Source organism: Podarcis raffonei, chromosome 5 (genome assembly GCF_027172205.1).
Source record: "Podarcis raffonei isolate rPodRaf1 chromosome 5, rPodRaf1.pri, whole genome shotgun sequence".
Classification (NCBI taxonomy): Eukaryota; Metazoa; Chordata; class Lepidosauria; order Squamata; family Lacertidae; genus Podarcis; species Podarcis raffonei.
In genome coordinates this window covers 88,391,056-88,416,552 of record NC_070606.1, presented here as the reverse complement: position 1 = coordinate 88,416,552, position 25,497 = coordinate 88,391,056, and the positions used below count along the sequence as shown (strand labels likewise).

The window sequence follows — 25,497 nt, the reverse complement described above, 5'->3', positions numbered from 1 at the left end:
GCGGCGCTCAGCTCACTTTATTGGCCGAGGGAGCCGGCGTACAGCTTCCGGGTCATGTGGCCAGCATGACTAAGCTGCTTCTGGTGAACCAGAGCAACGCACGGAAACGCCGTTTACCTTCCTGTGGAGCGGTACCTATTTATCTACTTGCACTTTGAGGTGCTTTTGAACTGCTAGGTTGGCAGGAGCAGGGACCGAACAACGGGAGCTCACCCCGTTGCGGGGATTCAAACCACCGACCTTCTGATTGGCAAGTCCTAGGCTCTGTGGTTTAACCCACAGTGCCACCCGCGTCCTTCTACTGAGTGTTACTTCCCTGTAAATCGGGTCCTCCCTTAAAGAGGGCACGTACTGCGGTGAGACCTGGAAAACCAACACCCTGTGTTGTGGGTGGGTACGATTCATCAGCCACAACACCCGATTGGTAGGTCCCTCATAGCTGGGTGCAATCTGGCCAATGGCACACAGTCCAAATGGTTCAAGGGACCTATTTATGCCCATGCACGTGACCCAGAGCTTCCTCTTTCGACACGTGCATTCGGAACACCCGCCCACCTCTCCCTATATTTAGGGCTGTGCACTTGACCTTGCTATGCCGTCTTGTGTCGTCTGTCGTTGGGACAGGGGCATGGCAGAATTTCCCCCACTTGGCTGATTGGCTGTTGCCATTTGGGTTTTGCCTGCCGCGTAGCAAATCGTCACAACTTGTAAGGTTGCGGATAGGCTCTGGTTCAGGTGATAGGGATGGGAGAACGCTCTCGCCATCCCTATGTGAAGGGTATTCCGTTAAAGGAATCCAGGGACTCGATGGTTTGGTCAACCCCTGAGAGGGGGTTGTGCCCGTGCCTGAGTCCAGGGGGACATTTGGGTGGCGGAGATAGCCTGTTCCCAGCTTTCCACTTATCCAGGTGTTCACCGTTAGCTGACCTAGGCTGGTGCCCTGGGTCAGCGCTACCTGCCACGGTGCAGGGAACTAGTCGAACCAGAGCCTATGCAACCAGTCACTTTCTGTAATCAATCAAGTTGTGGCCTAAATTCTGCCAAAAACCAAAACCAAAATTTGAGTCAAGTTATTTAGGGGGGTAGGTTTCTGGGTCTAAACACGCAAACACATTTTAGGCTTGCACCTGCAAGCTACAAACATATTCCGCATCCATGCATTCTTATACCCAGAATTGTGCTGTTATTCTCTCAAGAGGGGCAGCCGCTTTCTTGTATGTAAAATGACCCTTTGTGCATAGAGTTGCACAGAAAGCTACAGATAATGGCTTCCTGCAGCCCTTTTTAAAGCGTTTGCACCCTGCCAAGCAAAGGCACCATATTTTGAAGCCGTTCGCTTAACACTGTGAAAAGCAAGGGGGGAAATACGGCACAGTCCTTGGCATACCTCCTAAGTACCATGGTTGAATGATCCCTTGGAAAGGTTTGTAGATCTGCAGATTAAGCAGCAGATTTACATTCTGTCCTGAGGACTAGATTGATGGGGTGGTAGGACTGAAATCATCTGCCAACTCTCATCATGTACACCAATCAGCCACCGTTGAGTAATATTAGAAGATTAAAAAATAAACTTGCACCAGGAATGGGTTAATCTCTCCATTTGGGTTTCTTTTGGTTCCTTGCTCTTTCCAATCATAAGATCAGTTCACCACATTTCTGCATATTTATGATTTTTTTTAAAAGCTCCTACAAAAATTCATCTGTGAATTTCACTTAATACACTTGCAATTTTGCCTATTGTATGCATCTTTGCAGAGCAGTTTTCCCCAAGAGAATGCATCTCAATGTTATTTTCAACCATTTACGCATTTTTATATACACTTTTACATACATATTTTTATATACACGTGGATTTCTGCTCATATTACTTGGTCGGAGTACTGCATTGCAAAATTCAGGGAATGGCAAATTTCAAAGGACAGTTACGTGTTGTTTTTGGAAACTGTGAATTAGGCAGATTCACCTTTAAATGTGGAGTGAATTTAATTTTTCTGCCATCTTGACCCATGAGAATTTACCTGGTATTTTCTCTTTCCTTTCTAATATTTTCAGTGCAATTTCTTTTCTCATTAATTGATGGAGAACAGTCCAATAACACAGAAATGTTGAGCAGGCACCAACACCAGGAGGAGCAAAGGTTCCCCATCCCTGGTCTGTATCAACTTTATTATCCATCTCCCAGGCAAGCCAAGAACCTGACGAGAATCAAATCCCTACATTGGTGGCTGGCAGGCGATGGAGGGAGCAGCTGTCTAGCCGTTGATAGACCCCATCCTTAACACATAAACAAATTAGCAAGAAAGCGGTGCTTCCAAATCACCTTTTTCATCCAGCAGAATTGAAATAAGGCTTGACAATGACATTAATAAGGTAATACATTTCATTTAAAAAACAAATAGAAAGGCAAATATTTATACTCTCATATTTGCTCACCAAGGCTACATGCAATTGCGTTGGTCAATATCACGAGGTAGCAATTTTACTGCAGAAATGATTGTAAATTGTCTCAGTCCTCCAGGGCAACTCTGGAAATTGAAACACTTTGTCACTTCAGTCTTAACCTGAGCTAAGGAAAATCAATAAAATATACATTTGGGGTGGGGGCATGGGCAGGAACACTTATGGCAGTGCAGTAGCTTGCTTGTTTATATTTCTTCCATAAGAATATATATTTGTATAATATTTTAAGTACTGTGTGAAACTGGTTTAGCTGAGGGCAGGATTCCCCATAACCACCAACATGGGAAAGCAATCCAAAATATTGCCCCATCTTACATTATTTTGCCCTTGTAGGAATCCTTTCCAGTGTTGTGATTCCATCACGTTTGTCAATTTCCCCACCTCTATGAGTTGTTCCACATCTGTGGTTGCCAAGGTGGGAAATTAGACAACACCCCAGCACAAGTAAGTTTTATCAGGGCTGAAAAGTATGGGGTGTTGAGTCAATGATCAGAATGCAGTGCTGAACTAGAGAAAATGGAGACCTGGGTTTGAATTCTGTCTTGGCCATGGCTGAGACCTTGTGATATCCAGGTAAGTCTTGCTGAGAGTGGACCCACTGAAATCAAGGGAGTTAAGTTATTCCCACTATGGTAAGATGTACAGCATATCTACTGAAATTTCATTAGCTACTGCTACATTTAAATCAGTGCATGCCTTTTTTTGCAGATTTGTGTTATTTTATCCTCTTTTTCAATTTTGGTCACAGGAGTCTTTCTTTTGGGGGCAGCAGTGAAAGTAGCCACTCTAAATATTAGCAATAGCAAGTTACTTTCCTGCATGTAAGTGCATTTTTCCTACACGAAAGTGGTGTGTGTATAGGAATATCATCCTTTGTTAAGTAGAGCTGAAAGTTTTAGCCAGTAAGAGGTTTTTGTCTCTCCTATATTAGGGCTGAACAATTTGTGACCCATCCAAATCAAACACAATCTACTGATTTTGTATGGTGGCCATCCAAGGATTCAGCAAACCTCTGGTTTTGCTGCCTGCCTGGGATTGCAAAGAAACAAGGAGGTGTAAAGCACAAGCGAAGCGACAAGCTTCTGGGCTGTGTTTGGATCTGGGAGAGGTCGTTGTGCAAAATACATCATTTCCAAAATGGCAGAAGCTATTTAAAGGTTGCCACAAATAGAGATGGATGTACTCCACTTGGCTCACAGATTCAACCAGAAATGAGCCAAGCATCTTGACTTTCAATATTGATAATAACTCGGTTCTTTGCTGAACCAGCCCCCAGCAGAGCAAGAGAGTCATTTGTCTGTAGCTCACTAGTTGGCTGGTTTGAACAGCTTCCCCTCCAGAAAACTGTAAGAAGCAAAAGCTCACCTCCTGCACCATGGAAAATCTTTGTGCAAATAGGCTCCCCTGTGATGATGGAATTTCTCCCCGCCTCCTCTTCAACCCTAGTTTTCTGAGGGTGATCCAGTGGTAGGAAGTCTTCTCCAGCTCAGAATAAAATCCAAGCTGGAGAAGAATCCATGGGCTTCTAATGTTCTTCACCCTCTTTTGAGGGATATATGACTGAGCCTGTATTGCTAAAGATTGTTTCTGGACCTGAGCTTGGAGAAGTTCACCAGCAAGTTCACTTGCAACAGGCAAGCAAGTTCCTAATGCAAACATAATGAAAACGCATGGTTTGGTTCTGGTTTGAGAAAAAGTTATGGTTTGTACGGGGGTAGCCAACACCTGATGTTCTTGGACTGCTCATCAGTCCCAGCCACCATTGTCAAAGATGAAGAGAGCTGTATTCCAGCTACATCTAGAGGGCATTACTTCAGCAACCCTGTTAGAGTAAAACTGTAAACTGTGGTTTGTTTCTAACCACACTTGAAAGCTTCTAATGCACTATGAGGGGGACGCGGGTGGCGCTGTGGGTTAAACCACAGAGCCTAGGACTTGCTGATCAGAAGGTCGGCGGTTCAAATCCCCACGACGGGGTGAGCTCCCGTTGCTCGGTCCCTGCTCCTGCCAACCTAGCAGTTCGAAAGCATGCAGTGCAAGTAGATAAATAGGTACCGCTCTGGCAGGAAGGTAAACGGCGTTTCCGTGCGCTGCTCTGGTTCGCCAGAAGCAGCTTAGTCATGCTGGCCACGTGACCCGGAAGCTGTACGCCGGCTCCCTCGGCCAATAAAGCGAGATGAGCGCCGCAACCCCAGAGTCGGCCACGACTGGACCTAATGGTCAGGTGTCCCTTTACCTTTAATACACTATGAAGGGGTCCTGTAATGAGGGAACATGTGAGCCCAAGGTTCATGCCTCCCTGTGCTCACAGTGCAAACCATGGTTTCTTGTGTCTGAATTGGACCAAAGTGTGCAAGAGGTAGGTGGCCAATTATTTATTCCATTTACTGTTCATCCTTTTTTCCCCTTCCTAAAATGACTTCTGAAATGTTAGCCTGGAGTTTATGTTTTTGGCAGGGGGGATAAAAATAAGCTTTACGAGTTTCATATAATTTTTGAAGGCAGTTCATAGTCTGTGCTAATAATTCCTGACATTTCCATTAAAATAATGTACAGGGCTTTAGAGCTGCACCAAGTTCGCCTCTGCCAGTTTATAAGGATTTTTGTAATGTGCTCCAAATACATCATTATCACCTACAATTATAATTGCCGTTTTAATGAAATAATTACAAGCATACCACAGCAGATGCACAGATATAATTATCATAATTGCATAAATACCTGATTTTCAGCTAACAGTTACTTACAAGGAGCCTCTTGCAAAATTGGTAAAATGTCATCTACAGACGCTTGTCAGCAAATGAGTGATATGCATTTATATTTATTTATATAGCATATGATTTCATCCTATTAAATATGCTGTCTTCCCCTTGCCCCATGCCCAGCCAAAAATCTGTACTGGGAAGTTTTATATCAAGCTACCAAAATCATTATTCAAGTGCTTGGATTTTAAGTCTATCTGAAATCCATCACTTAGCTTCATCAATGACCTAAAAAGACTCCCCATTGCCCTCATACATACAGAGCACCATAGAATTTGGCTCAGCATAGCATAAGGTAAAGGTAAAGGGGACCCCTGACCATTAGGTCCAGTCGTGACCGACTCTGGGGTTGCGGCGCTCATCTCGCTTTATTGGCCAAGGGAGCCGGCATACAGCTTCCGGGTCATGTGGCCAGCATGACTAAGCTGCTTCTGGTGAACGAGAGCAGCGCACGGAAATGCCGTTTACCTTCCCGCCGGAGCGGTACCTATTTATCTACTTGCACTTTGATGTGCTTTCGAACTGCTAAGTTGGCAGGAGCAGGGACCGAGCAATGGGAGCTCACCCCGTCGCGGGGATTCGAACCACCAACCTTCTGATCAGTAAGTTCCTAGGCTCTGTGGTTTAACCCACAGCGCCACCCGCGTCCCTGCATAGCATATCCAACATTAATTCAGTTGTTCCAAATGCATTCTGTGAGTTCCTTGCAAGCTTGTTAGGGGTTTGCCAATGTGAAAACTAGTAATTATGTGGCCAACCATCTGGCCCAACATTCCTATTGAGTATGTTATAGAGCAGGGGTCGGCAACCTGTAGCACATGGGTCACAAGCAGCCCACGGGGGTTGTTTAAATGGCCCATGAGCCGCCCCCGAACCAAGCCGCCCGCACGGCGAGTCCTTGCATGATGCACTAAACTAGCACAGCATGGAGTGGGAACTCGCTTCCACAGCACCGGAAATTGCGTCTGAGCAGACGCAGATGCCTGAAATTGCATCTGCGCAGATGCGATCCAGCCCACAGAGTGATCTCCATGGGAGTGAACTGGCCCAGGTGAGGTAAACCTTGCTGACCCCTGTTATAGAGGAACATCTCCATTCATGCTGGCAGAGAATGACACTATATCTGCTACACCATTCAGCATTCCAATTAACACTTGACATTGCTGATTTGATTCTCCCCTTTTTGCTGCTACACCATCCTAAGGTAAGCCAAGGCCATTCAATCCAGTGTCCATAGTTAAACTATCTCCTCACTAACCACGAGATGTAACCAAGAATCCAATGTAATTGCTACGATGGAGGACAGCAGTTATTCAAGTCACAAAAAAGATGCCAAGGCAGATAGCACTCAAAGTGGTTTCCCAATCAAAATAAACCTTTCGCTTCCATCATTGGAATGTTTATCAGCATTCCAGTGGTGGCATTTCATTCTGAGAACTTCAAGGAATGTTGGTGAATGTTCCATCATGCCAAAACAGTTTTTCCATGTGAAAACCGGGGAGTTGCTACAGATCTCCAAGTGTCCCTATTTTCCAGGGACAGCCCTGGATTTACAAACCCCGTCTCAGTATCTGATTTGTTCCCAGAATGTCCCACTTTCCCTTAGGACATCCCTATTTTCATCAGAGAAATGTTGGAGGGTATGGAGTTAGGCAACCCCCCGAGCCAAGGTGATAAGTAACTATACAACCTTGAGATGACATCTGAAGGCAGCCCTGTGTAGGGAAGTTTTTTAAATATTTGATGTCTGATTATGTTTTTATATATGTTGGAAGCCACCCAGTCCAATGGGCGCAGTATAAATTAGTAGTAGTAGCAGTAGTAGTAGTAGTAGTAGTAGTAGTATTAAATAGAAGGTCCCTATTGTCATATGAGAAATGTTGACGGGTATGGTTCTACAGGCAACAAACAAGGGGCACAATACACAATTTAAAAAGCAAACTACATGTATAATAAGCACAGAGACTTGATTACTCATAATGTGTAATGTGCAAAGATTACTCATAATGTGTAATTCCAGTTGGTAGGTACAGTGCTGCACTTCTGACAGAAGTCAGGAAGAGGCTATGGAGCCAGAGAGAGAGAGAGATAGAAGAGGACTTCATTCTGTATGGAAGCAATCCTTAAACATGACTTCCTTAGTTCAATACAGACAGAAAAGAGAAATGGCTGGCATTTTCACATTTAGTCTGGCAGCAATACCATCAGAGCATTACCTTCCCCAGGAAGATGACTCCACAAAAGGATGCTAACTTTAAACATTTTATGTTATTTCAAATACGTGGCATTAAGCTATTCTAACGGCTTCTGATTGTGACTGGATGCTAGATGATGTTTGGTTCATTATCTTACAGTGTGTATTACTACCATAATAGCTCAAAAGGAAAGGTCTCTGTGGTATTTAAACAACGAAAAGGGAAAGGAACGAAACCTGGAACAAGCAGCACTTGAAACATCAACAACAAAATGAATATGTCTGGTAGTTTGTCGCTGCACTGCTGGAGATTATGAGGCCAAATGCATTTCTGAAGATCTGCCAGAATGAATTGGGCTTCAAAGGTGTGTGTGTGTGTGTGTGTGTGTGTGTGCACAAACACACACAGGCCACGTTCACACCATACATTTAAAGTGTTATGATACCACTTTAAACAGTCACGACTTCCCCCAGAGAATTCTGGAAGCTGTAGTTGGTTAAGGGTGCTACGAGTTGTTAAGAGACTATTATTCCCCTCAGAACTCAGTATGGTTTAACCATTGCTCCCACTCCAAGGGAACTTTGGGAATTGTAGATTTGTGGGGGGGGGCATCTGTGCCCCACTTTCTGAAACTTGAATCAGTCCTGCCTTCTTCCTGAGATGGGGAAGGGCTTCTGAAAGCCAGAAAGGGCAAACTAAAGAATTAAGCTAGGCTATTTTGTAAGACCACCTGCACCTGTGTGAATCTGCCAAAGCTCAGAGAGTTAGGGGTCACCACAGAAAGGGCCCACTGATCAAAATTGTGAGATTAGCGAGACCAACTAAAGCCTCTGATCACAGAGGGTAGTGCATAATGTGAGAGGCTGGAGTAGTGCATATCCACCAACATACCTACCCTCACGCAAAAACACCCCTCTCCAAAAAAGGGGGTATATTTGGGGACAATGCTCCTGTTAGAGCCAGTGGCTCACACAAAGAGCCTGGGCACTCTTTGGGGGCTGTGTTTTTGCTGGAACCAAAACTGGACATCCCAGGATCCACTCAGAATCCGGGATGGATTCTGTAATTCTGGGATGTCCCGCTTAAAGTGGAGCAGTTGAGGGGGTATGGTCTTGGCACACTGAAGCGTCAGAGTCTAAGGGAGCAGACCTATGCTCAAGTAGCTGACACAAAAGCAAGCCATTGTAAGTTACACCAGATCCAAAGCCTATTCAGCAACAGGACTGCTGTTGCTCTACCTAATACAGAACAAACAACCCCTGTGTTGCAAACTTAACACAACAAACAACACAAGCAACACGAAGACCAGTATACTAGATAGCACTGTGGTTCTTATTGCATAATATACATGATTTATTACCACAAAAACAAAATGTGTACACTTGTAAATTCTCTAATATATTTGAAAACAAATGAACACATGTCTGTCAATCTTTGAAAGTCCGTAAAAGTATAATAAGTCTATGGTTGAAGCAAAGTAATAGATGCTATCCTGTGGGCTAAGTGGTAAAACTTTTTAGGTGTTCATGGTGCTGAAGTAGTAAGTGAATAACAACGTAGGACAGTGATCCCGGATAATCTGACTGTTTCGCTGGAATCTTCTTCAGCACAACCCATAGATTAGAAAAATGCACAAGGAGCAGTGGTCATGAGGATATGTAACTACTGCCTGGCAGAGGGAAAAGAAGCCTTTAAAATAGTGCCTTATGCCTGGTTGATCACATGGTCAAGCTAAAGTCCCGCCTCTCTGGTTCTCCCCCTGCCACACTCCCAGAATGCCCCATTTTGGGGACTCACACCAGCCTCAGCCAATTTCCGCTAAGCTCCAGTATTGAGCAAATTATGCCAGCGTATCTTCAGCTGAGCCAGGATTGGGCACTTAACACCCGCTGAGGACAGCTGAGCCAGCAATCCACTGTATCCTAAGCAGCTCATCCTAGCAGATTTTACCATGAGATTTCCTGCGAAGTTGTTCAGGACTCTGGGGTTTCATCTCTCCCTCATTTAAGCACTGGAATGAAAATCAAGTAATACTGAGGTGTATTGCAGACAAGAAACGTACACATGTGCAGGTGGGCAATACCAAACGGTGGGGGGGAAACGTTATCAAAACATCACACGAACTCTCTACATGACAGCAAATATAATAGACTGTGACATATTTACCAGACTGCTCTGGCACTGACAGCAAATCCAGGGATGGCAAGGAATGCAAAAACCAACCGGCTGAGGAAAGTGGAGATAACCAGACACCACGACGCCAAGCTCAATAACGGGTTTTGTTTGGTTTTTTTTAAAGGAATGCTAGAAATACAGTGGTACCTTGGGTTACAGACGCTTCAGGTTACAGACACTTCAGGTTACAGACTCCACTAACCCGGAAGTAGTCCCTCAGGTTAAGAACTTTGCTTCAGGATGAGAACAGAAATCGTGCGGCAGCGGCACGGCGGCAGCGGGAGGCCCCATTAGCTAAAGTGGTACCTCAGATTAAGAACAGTTTCAGGTTAAGAACGGACCTCCAGAATGAATTAAGTTCTTAACCCGAGGTAAAGGTACCCCTGACTATTAGGTCCAGTCATGGACGACTCTGGGGTTGCGGCACTCACCTCGCTCTATAGGCCAAGAGAGCCGGCGTTTGTCCACAGACAGCTTCCAGGTCATGTGGCCAGCATGACTAAGCCGCTTCTGGCGAACCAGAGCAGCGCACAGAAACGCCGTTTACCTTCCCGCCGGAGCGGTACCTATTTATCTACTTGCACTTTGATGTGTTTTGGAACTGCTAGGTGGGCAGGAGCTGGGACCGAGCAATGGGAGCTCACCCCGTCATGGGGATTCGAACCGCCGACCTTTTGATCAGCAAGCCCTAGGCTCTGTGGTTTAGACCACAGCACCACCCACATAATAACATTCCCCATCAGCTTGATGTTAAGTCCAGAGAGTGTCCTTTTCTTTCTTCAGTTAAAGTAATTGCCCTCTCTATTTCATAAGATTTTAATATCTTCCAGCCGCATACATGGATATCGCTGTTCCTCTAGAACACTTTGCTTGAGAGCCAGGCAGGTCTTACATTCTTCTGTTATATTAACTTTTCTCGTGGTTGTCCTTGTTCATAAGCAGCAATGAACAATCAAGGTTTCATATAGGTGCAAACCTAAGGGGAGGCATAGCTACACACAAATATATAACTCCCAATATATTATTTTATTATCTTTATATTATTTATATTATTTTATTATCTTTATCACATCTTCCAAGGAACTAAAGGTAATATACAATGGTTCATCCTCTCCATCACTAAATGCTGCAAGGTAGGGTAGGGTAGAGAAACCTCCCAAATCACCAAATGATCTCCATCACTGAAAAGGAATTTCAACTTGCCTCATTGGGTCTTGTTTAACACTTTCTGCCCACTACACCACATGAACTTTCAATAAAATATAACGTTAAATCACAACCTGGGTCTTGTCCCCTCTTTCATTTCCTTGCAGCCAAATTCTATGTTCATTTTCTCAGAAGTTTGCATTTAAAGTCACATGAAGGCTGTGAACCTATGCACACTTGCCTGGGAGTAAGTTCCACTGATCTCAGTGAGATTTACTTTTGAGTATACCTGTTTAGGAGTACACTGTGAGTTCCATAAGACTTATTTCTAAATAAGAAATCTGTAAGACTGCGTCCATGAGCTGAATTGATGGTAAATAACTATTTTATGAAAGTTTTTAAAAGTTAAATAGAGGATAAGCTTCATAGAGGATAAGCTAACCTGGATGGCTATTTTCTACTTCCTGTGTCGGAAGCAGTATGCCTCAGAAAGCCAGTTGCTGAGAATCTAGAGTGTTGTTGCTTTCCTGTGTTTAGAGAAGATTTAATGTCTGATATTTTATCACTTTATCATCATCATCATCATTAATTCTGTTCGGAGCCGCCCAGAGTGGCTGGGGAAACCCAGCCAGATGAGAGGGGTACAAATTATTATTATTATTATTATTATTATTATTATTATTATTATTATTATTATTGGCAGGCTTATCATGTGCACCTGGTTGCCCACTGGAAAACCAGATGCTGCACTTGATAGGGTTGATCCAGCCTCTTCTTATGATTACATTGAACACTCACATATATAAGCAGTGGCTTGGATCCAGACTTCGGCATGCTTAAAGTAGACCTGCTGAAATCAATGGTCCTGTTGATATCGGTGGAAATCCTCTAAGCAAACTCTGGGTTCAAACCAAGGTATTTTTAAGGTTTATTGTGATTTTAACCCATCTCAGTTTGATACAGGCAATGGCCTTCAAAAAAATAAATGTAAAGAACAACAAATGCATGAATTAAAAAATAAAAACACGGGCTTGGACCCAAATAACTATTTCTGGGCACTTAAGGAGTCGGAGGTCTTGTTGAGCAGGAGCCCGGCCCATGCCACAAGGCAGCTCCAGCTAAAACCAGAGCAATTTCTGATGTGGCCTTCTGCTCAAAGAAGGTATTAAAATACCATTGATCACATTTAAAGTACCACTTTGGATCATGTTTTTTTTCCATCCATCGTCCACCTCTGCATCCATTCTCTAATACCAGGCTCTTAGCTAATGACCTGCCTTCTGCCAAGATGTCTTTCTTTGTGTAGAATCAAAAGTCCTGTGTCTTACTAGGAACACTGTATGAGTTAGGGATGGAGGAGAAATCCAATTAAAACAGATTTATATATGGAATTCAGTGGTTCAAACCTTGCCCATATTGGACTGCCTCTTGCATGTCTAAGTCGCTCATGCATTGTCAGGGGTTTTTGTTGTTGTTGTTTCGCTTTTCTTTAAAATTTAACCAATTATATGCCACGCTATATGCAAAGTTTTATGAAAAATGTACATTTCCGGAGTATAATTTTCAAAGTATTAATGCTTAAGTCTTTTGAAGCAGTTATGTGCATGGCTGTGTATCTTTGGTTGCTGCAGAAAACCTGGAGCCTACATGCATGCACCTCGATTCACTTAAGGCTCCCTGCACACAACCAGTACTCTTGATTTTTGCATGGTGCAAGTTGCACTGCTGAAACTGACGTGCCTTGGAATGTATGCAAATCCCCCCTGTGTGTGTGGAAATTTAGAACAATTGGGGATAAACTGCAGGGAGGAGACGGAGCCAGCAGGTGGCATCCTGACCCATACCACTGGCTGTGCATAGAACATACCCCTGTAAAACTCCTGAAAGGGACTAAAGACAATCAATTTGCACTGCTCCAAGTTACGTAGCACATCGTGGTGTATGATTTAACAGTCCGGAAGGAATAGGAAACATTTAAAATAGTCATCACCATTATCATCATCATCTACGTTTTCTCCTCTTCCTCCCCCTCTAGAACTACAGGAAAGGGATGGGGGAGGGGATATATTCTACTTCTCACTAGACTCCATTAGACAGACATTAAGGGAGAAAGACTATGGTAAGATCTGCCAGGACGAGCAGTTTAGCATGCAGGGGATTGTTGGCTCAGCCAGCTGATTTCTGGCTCAGCCAACATTAGGTCCCCAAACCCAGCTCGGCTGAAGATATGGCAGCACAACTTGCACATCCAGGCTCAGCCATCTGAGCTGAAGCTGGAAAAACCAAGGGCAGTACATATAAGTAAGTTCCCATATAGGGGTATGGGGTGGGGGAGACTTTGGCTGAATCCCAACCAGGGGTCTGCTTCTGTTGTTGGGTTTTTGTTTCGTTTTTTTGCGATGGGTAAAGCAATAATTATGCTCTGTCCTCCATCTAGAGATAAAGCAGGCCATGGATGTGTATGTGTGTGTGTGTGTGTGTGTGTTTGATTGACTGACTAATTGATTGATTGATTGATTGATTGATTGATTGATTGATTGATTGACACAGGCTGCAATCCGAAACACACTGTGGAGGGATTAACATGGGTCAGCAAACTTTTTCAGCAGGGGGCCAGACCACTGTCCCTCAGACCTTGTTGGGGGCCGGACTATACTGAATTCCTATGCCCCACAAATAACCCAGAGATGAATTTTAAATAAAAGCACACATGTGGCGTTTGCCGTCCTAGGTGTGTGACATCATACTGGGTTCATAGGGAAAGGGTTAACTAATTGTAAAATGAGCAACCAATGGGAACCCAGGGGGCAGAGTTAACTGTGTATAAGGTTTAAGCACAGAAGTTTTTTTGGAGAGAGTTAGAGTTAGGGTGGAGAAGACAGTCTGGAGTTAGAAGAGACTGATAAGATAAGTCTGTGGGTTGGGCTAGTCGGGTGTGAGAGAGTGAGAGAATTTGTTAAGAGGAGTCAGTCAAACAGTTGAGATAATCAGTCAGAAGGTATTAGGAAGGTATAGGCGGGTAAAGAAACTAAAATCAAGATACTGACAGGAATATTATCGGAGAAACCATAAACTTGTTAATGTCTGTAAAATAAACTTGATGGGGTTTTTTGGTTCACTTTTAACAACTGTCTGGACTCAGTGTTTTACCGGAGAGTAACTGGTTGGTGGCAGCGGGGAAGCAAGCACAGTGGTGGCACAGGGATCAATAGACCGTTAAACGTCCGGGGACCCTGTGTGATCGCCACAACACATTCTACTCATGTAAAAACACGCTGATTCCCAGACCATCTGCGGGCCGGATTTAGAAGGCAATTGGGCTGGATCTGGCCCCCGGGCCTTAGTTTGCCTACCCATGCCTAAGACAATTCATCTCAGTCACATGGCCTGGCAACCTGTTTCCCCTGTTTTCCCTCTGCCCAGCTGCTGAATGGAGCACACTTGATATGGCCACCCAGCAGAATGCCTCAGCATCAACATTGCTGCACCAAGACAAAAAGCAACTTTGCATTGCTCCCGGGAGTTCCTGTTGCATTAATATTTCCTCCCAACTCATAGAGGAGCAGCTCCATTTCCCCAGACAAGATGCATTAAGAGATCATAAAGGGGGTGTGGGGAAGAGAGAAAGGCCTGTGGGCAGTCCTTGCACAGGATTTAAAGGGCCCTCTGGCATGGGTGCAGATTTGCTGTAGCTGCACTCAGTGTTTGCTGTAGGAAAACAGCAGGTGACAGATTCCCACTTCACTGTTTGCCCTCCTAATGCGGGTCTGCATAATTAATTAACTTTGGGCAAATGTTATCTGGAATTGGAATGGCAATGTAGACACAAGAGATAAAAAGGGGGGAGAGAGAGAAGTTTCAGAAAGTCATTCAATGGGAGGAGATTTCTGAAAGTTTACAAACTGAATATATTTGCATAATGGGCCCATGAGAAGATGATAAGCTTTCAAAAGCCCTTTTGATTGTGCATTCAGGGGACTGGAAACCACAAGAAGGTTTCCTTGGGCTCGGATCCTGCTCGTGGGTTTCCCACAGGCATCTGGTTGGCCATTTGAAGAATCGGATGCTGGACAAGATGAGCCGATGGGCCTGATCCAGCAGGACTCATCTTATGCTTTTTATGTTTTATGCTTAGGATGCTATTGGGACAGTTCTACACAACACCACTCTGTACCTGCAAAGGTTTTTAAGGTGGTCATCCTGCTTCGTTTCCTATCAGTCCATGTCCTGTAACTTCCTGATGAAATCCTGCAACTTTTTGTACCACCAGTGTGCTGGGTTGCTGTTGCTATTGGCCCTGCCCTCCAGACAGCAATGATCAGGGAACATTGGGGAAGCAACACAGAGCAGCAAATGAAAAGGAATGATATGTGGACAACCCTGCCTACATCTACCACTTAAGGAGCAATCCTGTGCACAAGAAGCCGGCAAGTCAATGTAAACTAAGCCGGCATAAATGTACACCAGCTACAAACCATGTAGGGGAGGGGAACATGTGTTGTTCTTGGCCCCAAGATCCCTGGGTGCAGTGACTCCCACCCCCTCCCCTGCCCATAGCAAACACTCCCCTCCTCTCCTGACCTTCATGAATTCGGTATGAAGATCTGAAGGGAGATTCTAAGGTCATTCGGCTGAATCACCTACAATATGCTGTACTAACTCTATTCAGTTGTTTTGACATCATTAGCAATATCTTTTCCTGCAGAATCCAGTCCTGTAGCTGGTTCTTCCTGCCTAGGTGTAGAACAGGCAACTACTACCATCATCATAATAATATAAACTACAACTCCCATCATCCCTAGCTAACAGGACCAGTGGTCAGGGATGATGGGAGTTGTAGTCCCAAAACATCTGGAGGGCCGAGTTTGCCTATGCCTGGTGTAGAACCTTTCATTTGTCCCTATTGAAATTCATTTTGTTCGTTTCAGCCCATTTCTCCAATCTGTGAAGGTCATTTTGAATACAGATTCTGTCTTCGGCGGCACTGGCTACCCTTCCCAGTTTGGTATCATCTGAAAATTGGATGCAAATCTTCTCGATACCTTCATCCAACATGTTTATAAAGATGTTGAACAGCAACGGGCCCAGCACAGACCCCTGTGGCACCCCACTTGTCACTTTTTCCCCAAGATGATGAAGAACCATTCATGAGCACTCTTTGGGTTTGGTCAGTCAACCAGCTACAAATGCACCTAACAGTTATCTTGTCTAGTCCATATTTTGCCAGCTTCTCCAACAAGAATACCAAAGAGGACTTTGTCAAAGGCCATACTGAAATCAAGATACACTACATTCACAACATTCCCCTGATCCACAAAGCATGTAACTCTATATACAGTGGTACCTCGGGTTACATACACTTCAGGTTACAGACTCCGCTAACCCAGAAATAGTGCTTCAGGTTAAGAACTTTGCTTCAGGATGAGAACAGAAATCATGCTCCAGCGGTGCGGCGGCAGAGGGAGGCCCCATTAGCTAAAGTGGTGCTTCAGGTTAAGAACAGTTTCAGGTTAAGAACAGACCTCCGCAACGAATTAAGTACTTAACCCGAGGTACTACTGTAAAAAGAAATGAGATTCATTTATAGTTTTGAGCATTTCATTTCCTTCTCACTTAAATATTTACAGTTCATCCCACGCACACCACCAGGTACATCTATACCTGCAACTCAGGGTAACGCTTCATACATCTCATGAAGCGAGTTGTAGTCCACAAACAACCATGGCATAGTAAGTATGTTCATCACAAGGCACACTGTTACTTTTTCTTAGTGCTAACTCTGATTCAGATCTCCCTTACTTGTCTCTTTATTCTCTTTAAGGATGCTGTTGTCAGAAGAACTGCATTCCCCCATGCACTGTCAGATTTTGAAGAGAATGTTTACCATTTAGAGATTGCTCTTTTAGATGGAGTCATGGATTGTTCCATTCTTCAGAGACCCATATGCGCTCTGCTGCACACACGAAGCTCCAACTCAAGCAAAGAACCTGAGCATAGGAATAGCTATCATGAACAGAGCTTGTCCATCTTTTTGTTGTCATTATTAAAAATGAATCGGAGTGAAAGTGTGGTGGAGGCAGAAAGTAAAAAAATTGAATTGCAGCTCTCAACACTTTTCAATCAGTTTTGCCTTCATCTTCAAATATATATAGTTGTGGGAAGAAGCAGTCCAGAAGCAGTCAAGAGCAACAGCAAGAATGTATTGCTTTTACCATGCATGCACATATGCACTAGCGAAGGCAGGACAATTTGCAGAAATATATTGTATTGTGCTGTTTGTCATGCCTAGCCTGAGAACGGAAATTGAAAATAAGGAGTCATAATGACCATTAAGTTTTAATGATCTGTTTTCCAGCTCCCTATTTAAATAATTAAAATGAACATTACCCATGATTATAAGATGGTTACAACAAGCCTCTCGGTGTTACACTCATTTTGCATCACTAGTGCTGGGAAAAGGCTGCAGTCTCCAACAAATTAAGAATTCAGAAAGTTCCCTCGTACCAAGTCTGTTTGCCCACCCATGTCGTCTACTCTGACTATCAGAGTCTCTCCCAAGTTCTCAGCAAGATCACGTCCTGCTCCTTTTTGAAAAAGAAGAAGAAGAAGAAGAGTTTGGATTTGATATCCCGCCTTTCACTCCCCTTCAGGAGTCTCAAAGCGGCTAATATTCTCCTTTCCCTTCCTCCCCCACAACAAACACTCTGTGATGTGAATGGGCCTGAGAGACTTCAAAGAAGTGTGACTGGCCCAAGGTTACCCAGCAGCTGCATGTGGAGGAGCGGAGACGCGAACCCGGTTCCCCAGATTACGAGACTACCGCTCTTAACCACTACACCACACAGAAATGCAGGATGGAACCCAGTTCCTTCTGCATGTAAATCATGTGCTCTGACCCCTGAGCTATGGCCTCTCCCTTCAATTGCCGGGAAGGTAGCAACCCTCCATTTGTAGCCAGTCGCTTCAATGGCAAGGATGGTGCTGTAGACATGAAGTCAGATGTGTCTCTTCAACAAAGCAAACAGAGAAACGTTTGAGGGCAGCGGTGGATCACCTGGACCAGCAGACAGTTCTGGACAATGGCTTCTAACTCTCTATATTCTGTAGGAACCCCATGAGAATAGATAAACTGGATTGTGAAAGCAGTGCATTTATGGACACATTTATGGAAATTAAGGACAACGGGAGTAGAATGGGGTCAGGTCCATTGGTCAGCTGTCCATTGGTCAGCTGTCCATTGGTCAGCTTAGATCGTTGAGAAAGGGAGGTTTTCACACATCATCTTCTATACATTAGGTCTTCTGCAGATTCCAGAAACCTAATCATCCAAGACCTGAGGAAGCCTTCATGCACAGAGATCTAGCACACTAACACAAGGATAGCAGGGTCCAGGAGGAGTCGTGCATTGTATAAGGTGGGGCAAGGAGTGCAGCCCCACAGCCCTTTCAATATGTTTCCCCTTTGTGTGTTTAAAAGTGAAAGCAACTAAAAAGCACTGGCATGGTGCAGGCTAAGGAGAGGGACTTAGTTTTGGTGATTTTGCCTTACCGCTTCCTGTTGCTGCAGGATGCAATTTTAATACTCATAAGATCCCCAGATAAGCGTACGAACTATTGGCTCTTATCTGGCTTCATGATGATGCAACATAGCTAAAGGATTTGAAGCCAAAACAGAGTGATAGCAATACTTCATGCCTTCAATCTGGCATTTTGTGAAGGTGGGGCACCAGCAGTAAGAAGGACTATGATTGCTACAACGGCAGCTCCTGTCAGAACCAACAGCTGCTACAGTCACCTTGAGACTCCATGTGGTACACCCCCAGATTCAACCGAAAACGGAGAGATGGGACCACAAAGCCCCTTCATCAGCTCTGTTAGAAGACCAGCAGCCATAAGTATCAACTAGCAGAAAAGAAGGAACAGAAGGATAGAAAGGGGTGGAATGGGGTGGGGTGGGTGGGGTGCTTTAATGCAACCACGCCCCCCAAAAGTCCAAATTTTAGTAAAGTAATATGAACCACCTCTCCCCATATAAACCAACCCATACTCTGGGATCATTATCCGAGGCCCTTCTTTGTGTGCCCACTCAACAAGGACGTATGGAGGGCGGCTACACAAGAATGGGGCCTTTTTAGTGGTGGCTCCCCAGTTGTGGAATGCTCTCCCCAGGGAGGCTCACCTGGCTCCATCATCTACATACTTTTAGGTGCCAGGGAAATACATCCCTTTTTAACCAAGCTGCTGGCTTTTAACTATCAACAGCCTTTTTGTAGGTGTGGTATGTTTTAATGTAAGGGTTTTTTTAATGTTGGTTTCAATATGTGTCTTTGTTTGTTTTTTGCTTAAAATATTTAAAGTGGTTTTGTTGCCAGGGCAACAAAAAGCGACCTATAAATTTCATAAATAATATTGAATAGCAATAAACCATGACTTAGCCTTATTTAGATATAATAAAAAAAATTAGGAGAGCATTTAGAAGGAAAGTCTCTTTATTCTTTTTTGTTTTCCTCTCAGGTTCAACTACTCCTCAACTACACATGCATCCTCTTCAACCTTCTCATTTCCCTTTTGCTTTGGGACTAAAAAACAGAGTCAGGTACACATTTGTACATTTAAAAGTAATGGAACCCTGCATCTTTATTTATGACTATGTAAAATCAATGCCTGGTAATAGAAGGCGAAAGTCACTCAGCTAATTACACATGCTTGATGAACAGCATAACAACAGCCACTGCTGCACTGCACGTTTGTCAAGGCATGTAAATTACTGCAGTTATTCTTATTCAAAGGAGATATGGGACTGCAAGATGAGGATGTTTAGAAGAACACCCTAATTTCCCCCTGGCACACATTAGCTTGGCCATCTGCAGCCCTGGAAGTTAATAAACGACATCTTCACCACATCAAATATAAAGGAAAGGCCACAACAAAATTAAACTTTCAGAAATAAATATTTTTCATTATCATTCTTGCAGAGTCTACTGAGGTTCAGAGAACAGTAGCCATATATTTTGCGTCTAAAACATGATTTGGAAGGCCTAAAAGACCCTCAAAGTGGTTAGAAGCCTCTCTCTCACTGTAGCAGCTATTGGTTCCGAAAGTTGCTACAGGAAAGTGGAGATCCCCATCATAGCTAGCTCCCCTTCGCTCTGAAGAGCTGCAAGAAGAGTCCTGCATTGTTGAACAGTAAGCAGGTGGGCAAGCAAAACAGATTAGAACTGTTGCACCCATCAGAAACGACAGCTGCTGCAGTCAGCTTGTGGCTCCTTACCATGTAGAGACTCTGTTGAGGCCTCCTGTGTGAACTGGGCCTGAAGAAGGCCACAGTAATGCCTGGCACGCCACATGGACAGAGGCTATAGGTGAATGGCTACCCACGTGGCCATTATTGCCAGGATACTAGCAATATGAAGGGCGAAGGAAAGCATATTAGCTGGTAGCCTGGAGCACCATCATTTAATTCATTATTATATTTTTAACAAATGAACAACCACCATTTGAACTTTTTGCCTTGGGCACACACAAAAAAAGCAGATGTTCTACCACTGAGCTCCGGCTCACTCCTGGTGAAGCTCAGGGAGCAGAAGCAGTGTTGCTCATTGGAGAACCAGCATTGCTGTCCTTCTGCTGGTTGAAGACACTGACAATGAACCCCTTTTATTCAGGGAGAACTGAAATGAGCCACTGAGTGTGAAGCAGTCTGTCACTTGCTGCTATTTGATCTTGCTTTTTTTTTTTAAGGTTGCAGGTGACACATGTGCCCTATGTTTAACATAGCTGTCAACGTTTCCCTTTTTTTAAGGGAAATTCCCTTATTCCGAATAGGTTTCCTCTCAAGAAAAAGGAAAAGTTGACAGCTATGACGTTTAAATCATTGTGCAATGCACAGCTATTGTTCTACAGAGCTGTTGTTCTTTTTAATGCTTGATATTTTACTGTGGTTCTATAATTTGTTGGAAGCTGCCCAGAGTGGCTGGGGCAGCCCAGTCAGCTGGGTGGCATATTATTACTAATAATAATAATAATAATGACAATTATTATTATCATCATCATCATTATCATTATTATTACTATTAATCAGCAGTAGCATTATCCTTTGCTGGATTTCACTCCTGGTGAAGGATGGATCAGAAATGCAATCATCAATCAATCAATCAATCAATCAATCCTCTCCCACATATCCAATGGGGTCATTGAGCCACACAGTCTGGCAGCCACACACAATCTGTGCATTGAGCACATGAGAAAGGGCTTTGTGCATGTACCAACTTACATACATGCACATCTGTCCAGCGGGGGAGGATACTCTTGAACCAATCAGGACTGCCTTCCTTCTCATGTGCCCTAATTCCACAGACAGTAGTCACATAGCCATGTGGTGTGGTGTGGTGAGGAAAGACAGGAGTCACCTGTGTGACCCATGATTCCCCCCCCTCCCCGTCCCTTTTTTGAATGCACTGTTTTCTGAACCCCTCTGAACCACCACATGTACCTTTGATTCCTACACCAGTTGAAGACATTGTGTCCATGGAGGGGATTTTGTCCTAGGATCAAGATACACAGAATTCACAGCCAATGCAACTCCTGCCATAGTCCTACTGGGTATACCAAAGGGCATGAAACATAGATATCAGTGCAAGCGTTTATTAAAGAAATCCATCACTGAAACAGCCCTCCTCCCAGTTGCCATTGTGCTTTATTTCTGATAGTATGCATACTCATGTGGGTGGGCACACCTACCCACACCCATTAATTCAGTCATTAATAAGACTGAAGTGCTTAATGGAAGCACTGAGGACAGGGCCAGCTCACGCATAGGTGCCAGGGGTGCAGGGCACCCAGGCGCAGGCTCTCGGGGGCACCAGGCCGAGAGTCCAGGGCCGCAATTTGGAGTCCGGGGATTGAAGAGCCAGGGCAGCCAACAGCCGCTGCAAAGCAGAGCAGAGTCCGTCGGAGCGCCAGAGGCTTTTCTGCTGCGGGCACTGAGGCAGCCGGCCGGCTCTGACCTCCTGCGCGCCTGGGAGGCCGGCCCAGGGCATGCATGCTGCTCACATGAGGTGCACAGCTTCCTTCCCAAGCCTCTGTAGGGACTGCTCTCCTCCCTCCACCCGGAGCGGCATGGGAGAGAGTTGCGCTCCCCAAAAAAGCTCAACAACTTTGCCCTGCCCCACCAGTTTTTTGCACCCCAGTGCCACATATGCTAAAGACGGCCCTGACTGAGGGGCTACCTACACATTCAGAAAAAGCAAATGGTATAGCCCTCTTTGGACAGTACCACTTCAGAATGTAGGTGCACAAAGAAATGACGGCTAGGAAAACTGTGTTGTTTCTCCGTTTTCATGGTGATTCTGTGCTGTTCTGAAATGGTCTGATGCCACTATTTGTGCCAGCCTAGGTTTATATTTATAATGGTTATCTTTGTTTCTTTGTATTTTCCATTCCTATTCTTGATTTTGTTTTTCCTCTTAACATTTCTGAACCACCCAGAGGATTTAGTTAATTGGGTGGTATAGAAAGGGCTGAATGAATAAATGCTACTTTGTTTCACTGGATTACTTAACAAGAAACACTGCAAATGTTGGAAAATAACTTCTCAATGTTGCAGTTCCTGGAGAGAGCTAAACCACAAGGCTGTGTTACATGTAATCCACGCGTAACCAGGTCTAAGGGCTTGTGTATGCCCAGTAAGCTTGCTTGCTTATTTATTTTCTTCCCACAATGTTGTAATTCAAACTGCTTTAGAAACTTCTGCTTCAAGAGCTTGCCATGTGCTAAGGCGGGATGCTTGTCCTCAGATACATGCCCAAAGCATCCTCGTGCATGCAGACAATTTGCAAAGTTCTCCAGATCTTTCCCCACAATGTCCACACCCAGATGACCAAAGCCTTCCTTTTTACAATGTTTATTGTGTCTATTTTCATTTTCCTCGTCTTTTCCTGTCTTGCAAAAACTAAAATACACTTAGCTACTAAAATATGCAAGCTACCAGCTTGCATTTCCATCTACAGCTTTTGTGCATTTACACTTCTAAATAGCATAAAGATGGCAAACGTCATAATGTTTACCTGCTAAGGCCACAATCCTGGGCACATGTACCTGGGCGTACATCCCGTTGAAAACAGTGAAACTTATTTCTGAGTAAGCCTTATACTGCAATACATGTCCTTAAAGAAGTTAAGGAGGCATTGATTATATTTTATTTATTTCCAGGAGCCCATCTCCATCAAAGAAGAACCATAGATCTGCAGTAGAGCATCTGTTTTGCATGCAGAAAGTTCCAGGATCAATCTCTGCCATCTTCAGGTAGGACTGGAAAGTCTCCTGCCTGAAACTGTGTGGACTGCATTGATCTAGAGCAGCGGTTCTCAACCTGTGGGTCCCCAGATGTTGTTGGACTACAACTCCCATCATCCGTGAGCTCTGGCCTTGCTAGCTAGGGGTGGTGGGAGTTGTAGTTCAACAACACCTGGGGACCCACAGGTTGAGAAAGGCTGATCTAGAGTGATGCACTATTAGTCAGCTCCCACCCCAGCTCCCTCCAAAAAAATATATCCAGGGGGGAATATTTTTGTCGATAGCTTCAACACTTCTGAAATTTACACCTCTAGGTGGAGGAATTGCATGACTTGATGGCTCTCCCACATCAAACTTACTGCTCAAAGGCAGATAGCAAATTGGAGAGGAGGTGGTTTAGTTGCTTTAAGTGGGAGAGTGATCAAGCATGCAATTGTCCACCTACATTCTCAAGTGGTACAACCCCAAGACAGCTGTATGATGTGCTTTTTCTTCACGTGTGGGTTTGCCTTCAGCAGACCCCCTTCTAGGCAGGCTCCCTCACACATCTAAATCATAATAGAAGCAGGTGATTCAGTGCTTTCAAATTCCAGTGAACAAAAAGATAATTTCCCCGTGTTTAAAAATGAAACAGGTAGATAAAAATGTATGCGGTTAGCTTAGCAATCTCCAAACATTCTCAAAGGCATTTTCTCGCAGAACCTACAATCCCAGCAGGAAAGAGCCAAGTTGTATGAAAGAAAAAGTAGCTAAAAACAGGACCTTACAGATTATAGTGACAAAATTATGCTACATTGCTTTCCTATATTTAAACCAGTCTGCCTTTTAAAATTTGTGTGTGTGTTAGATAGAAAACTTCCAGAAAATTTGGCACAGTACAAATAAGGTAAATGAACATGCAATAACTTTCCTCTCTCCCCCCCACCCACTTTTTTCATATCACAAGTGATTGCTTTTCACAGTAGTTAGTTACACCACCAATAGGATTAACCAATTAACCAATAGGATTAACGCCAAATTAACCCATTCCCATACCTATGCAAAACAGATTGTAGCACAAAGTGGAATTCTTACTTATTGCCCTTCTGGTGCAATCAATGGACAATTAATCCATGCATTTCAGGACTGAAATTCATACTTAGATTTCACCGGCTGAATGTTCCCCGCCCTCAGCAGTCAACAATATAAATTTTATTGCTGAATCCTGGATCTGAAATTTTGCATCCCAAACTGGAATACAAAAGGTATTGGAGAATATGAGGAAATTCAACTTTGGAATAAAACTCTTAGAAATCTAAAACGCTCCCTTGAATTTTGAAAAACTGAGATTCTCTGTCTTGCATCCCTACAAGTAGAAACTGGGGATGTATTCATCTCTGGTATATTTGCAGCTTAGATTCAGATATACGCAGTGGCAATGAAGTGCAGCATAAACCACCAAGTGCATTTCTGCTCTTATATAAATTATAAAAATAATAAACGCAGTATCGCCATATCATCCCAGCATATAAACTAATATTCAACATTTCTACTTGCTCAACAAGAAAAGTAAAGGGGGAAGAATTGCTATGTGAACTATAACTGATCAAACATATGACCATTTCTATGGCAAATGCAAACAAACTAAAAGAGTTTCAGGGGATCCACAGAGGTCCAAGGTGTGAACTCACTGGACAATATGCGACATCGCTGGGTCCACAAGGGGACAAAAACGCAAACCACTTCTGAGCTTCACTCCTCTAACTATCAAGACTAACGTGCAAACAAACTCTCAAATCTGCCAGAACAAGAGAGGAAGGGAGTGAGATTCAGCCTTTATGCTTCCAGAGGGAAAGGGGGAATAGTTATTCTTTCATGCTGCTGTTTTTAAACTGCCCCCTATTTAACCGGTTTTCAAGCTCATTGGTTACAAGCTATATCTTCTCCCTGCACTACAATAATAAACAACAGCAGTCTCGTTTGTTTTTTTTCCTTTCAAGATGCACTAACTTGGTCTTCCTCTGCACAGTTTCCATCTTTCTCTCTTGTTTCTCCAACCCAGTTTTCGATTTTATTCTTATATTGGTGCCCACTTTATACATACCTCCTTTTCTACAAATTTTCTTGCCGGGTTTCCTGGCACATTCCTTGGATATTCTTTTGACTGAAAAATGAATAGAAGACTAGAAAATAACATGGAGCTCCGTGACAAGACAGTAGGAGCATGCAATACCGCTAGCTAAGCTCAAGATGGCCTGGCTTATTGACGTCATTTATTTACTCGGTTGAGTCCCGACTCCTTTGGCCTACCCATGCAATGGATCAAGATGTTGATGCATCTTTCCCCAGAAGTCAATGGGTGGGAATGAGCATTTAGGTACCAACTTTGACCTAAGAAATACACGTGCTGAAGGACGAGGAAAATGAGTAGAGACAAGATCAGAGGAGAAGGGACGGTAGTAGAGGCTTAGAACTGGTGCATACATA

At 43.9% G+C, this 25,497-nt stretch overlaps 1 protein-coding gene across 8 annotated transcripts in view; it reads right to left on the bottom strand.

Moving 5' to 3' along the window:
- Window positions 1-25,497, bottom strand: part of NLGN1 (neuroligin 1) — a 628,672-nt gene that overhangs the window by 438,343 nt on the left and 164,832 nt on the right. For 4 of the 8 annotated variants that reach the window (XM_053390579.1, XM_053390581.1, XM_053390578.1 and 1 more), the window contains exon 3: window positions 25,115-25,174. The exons of the other annotated variants lie outside the window; for them this stretch is intronic. In XM_053390579.1, coding sequence (XP_053246554.1) covers window positions 25,115-25,174 — 60 coding nt within the window. The remainder of the gene's footprint in view (window positions 1-25,114; window positions 25,175-25,497) is intronic. 8 annotated transcript variants of the gene reach the window in all.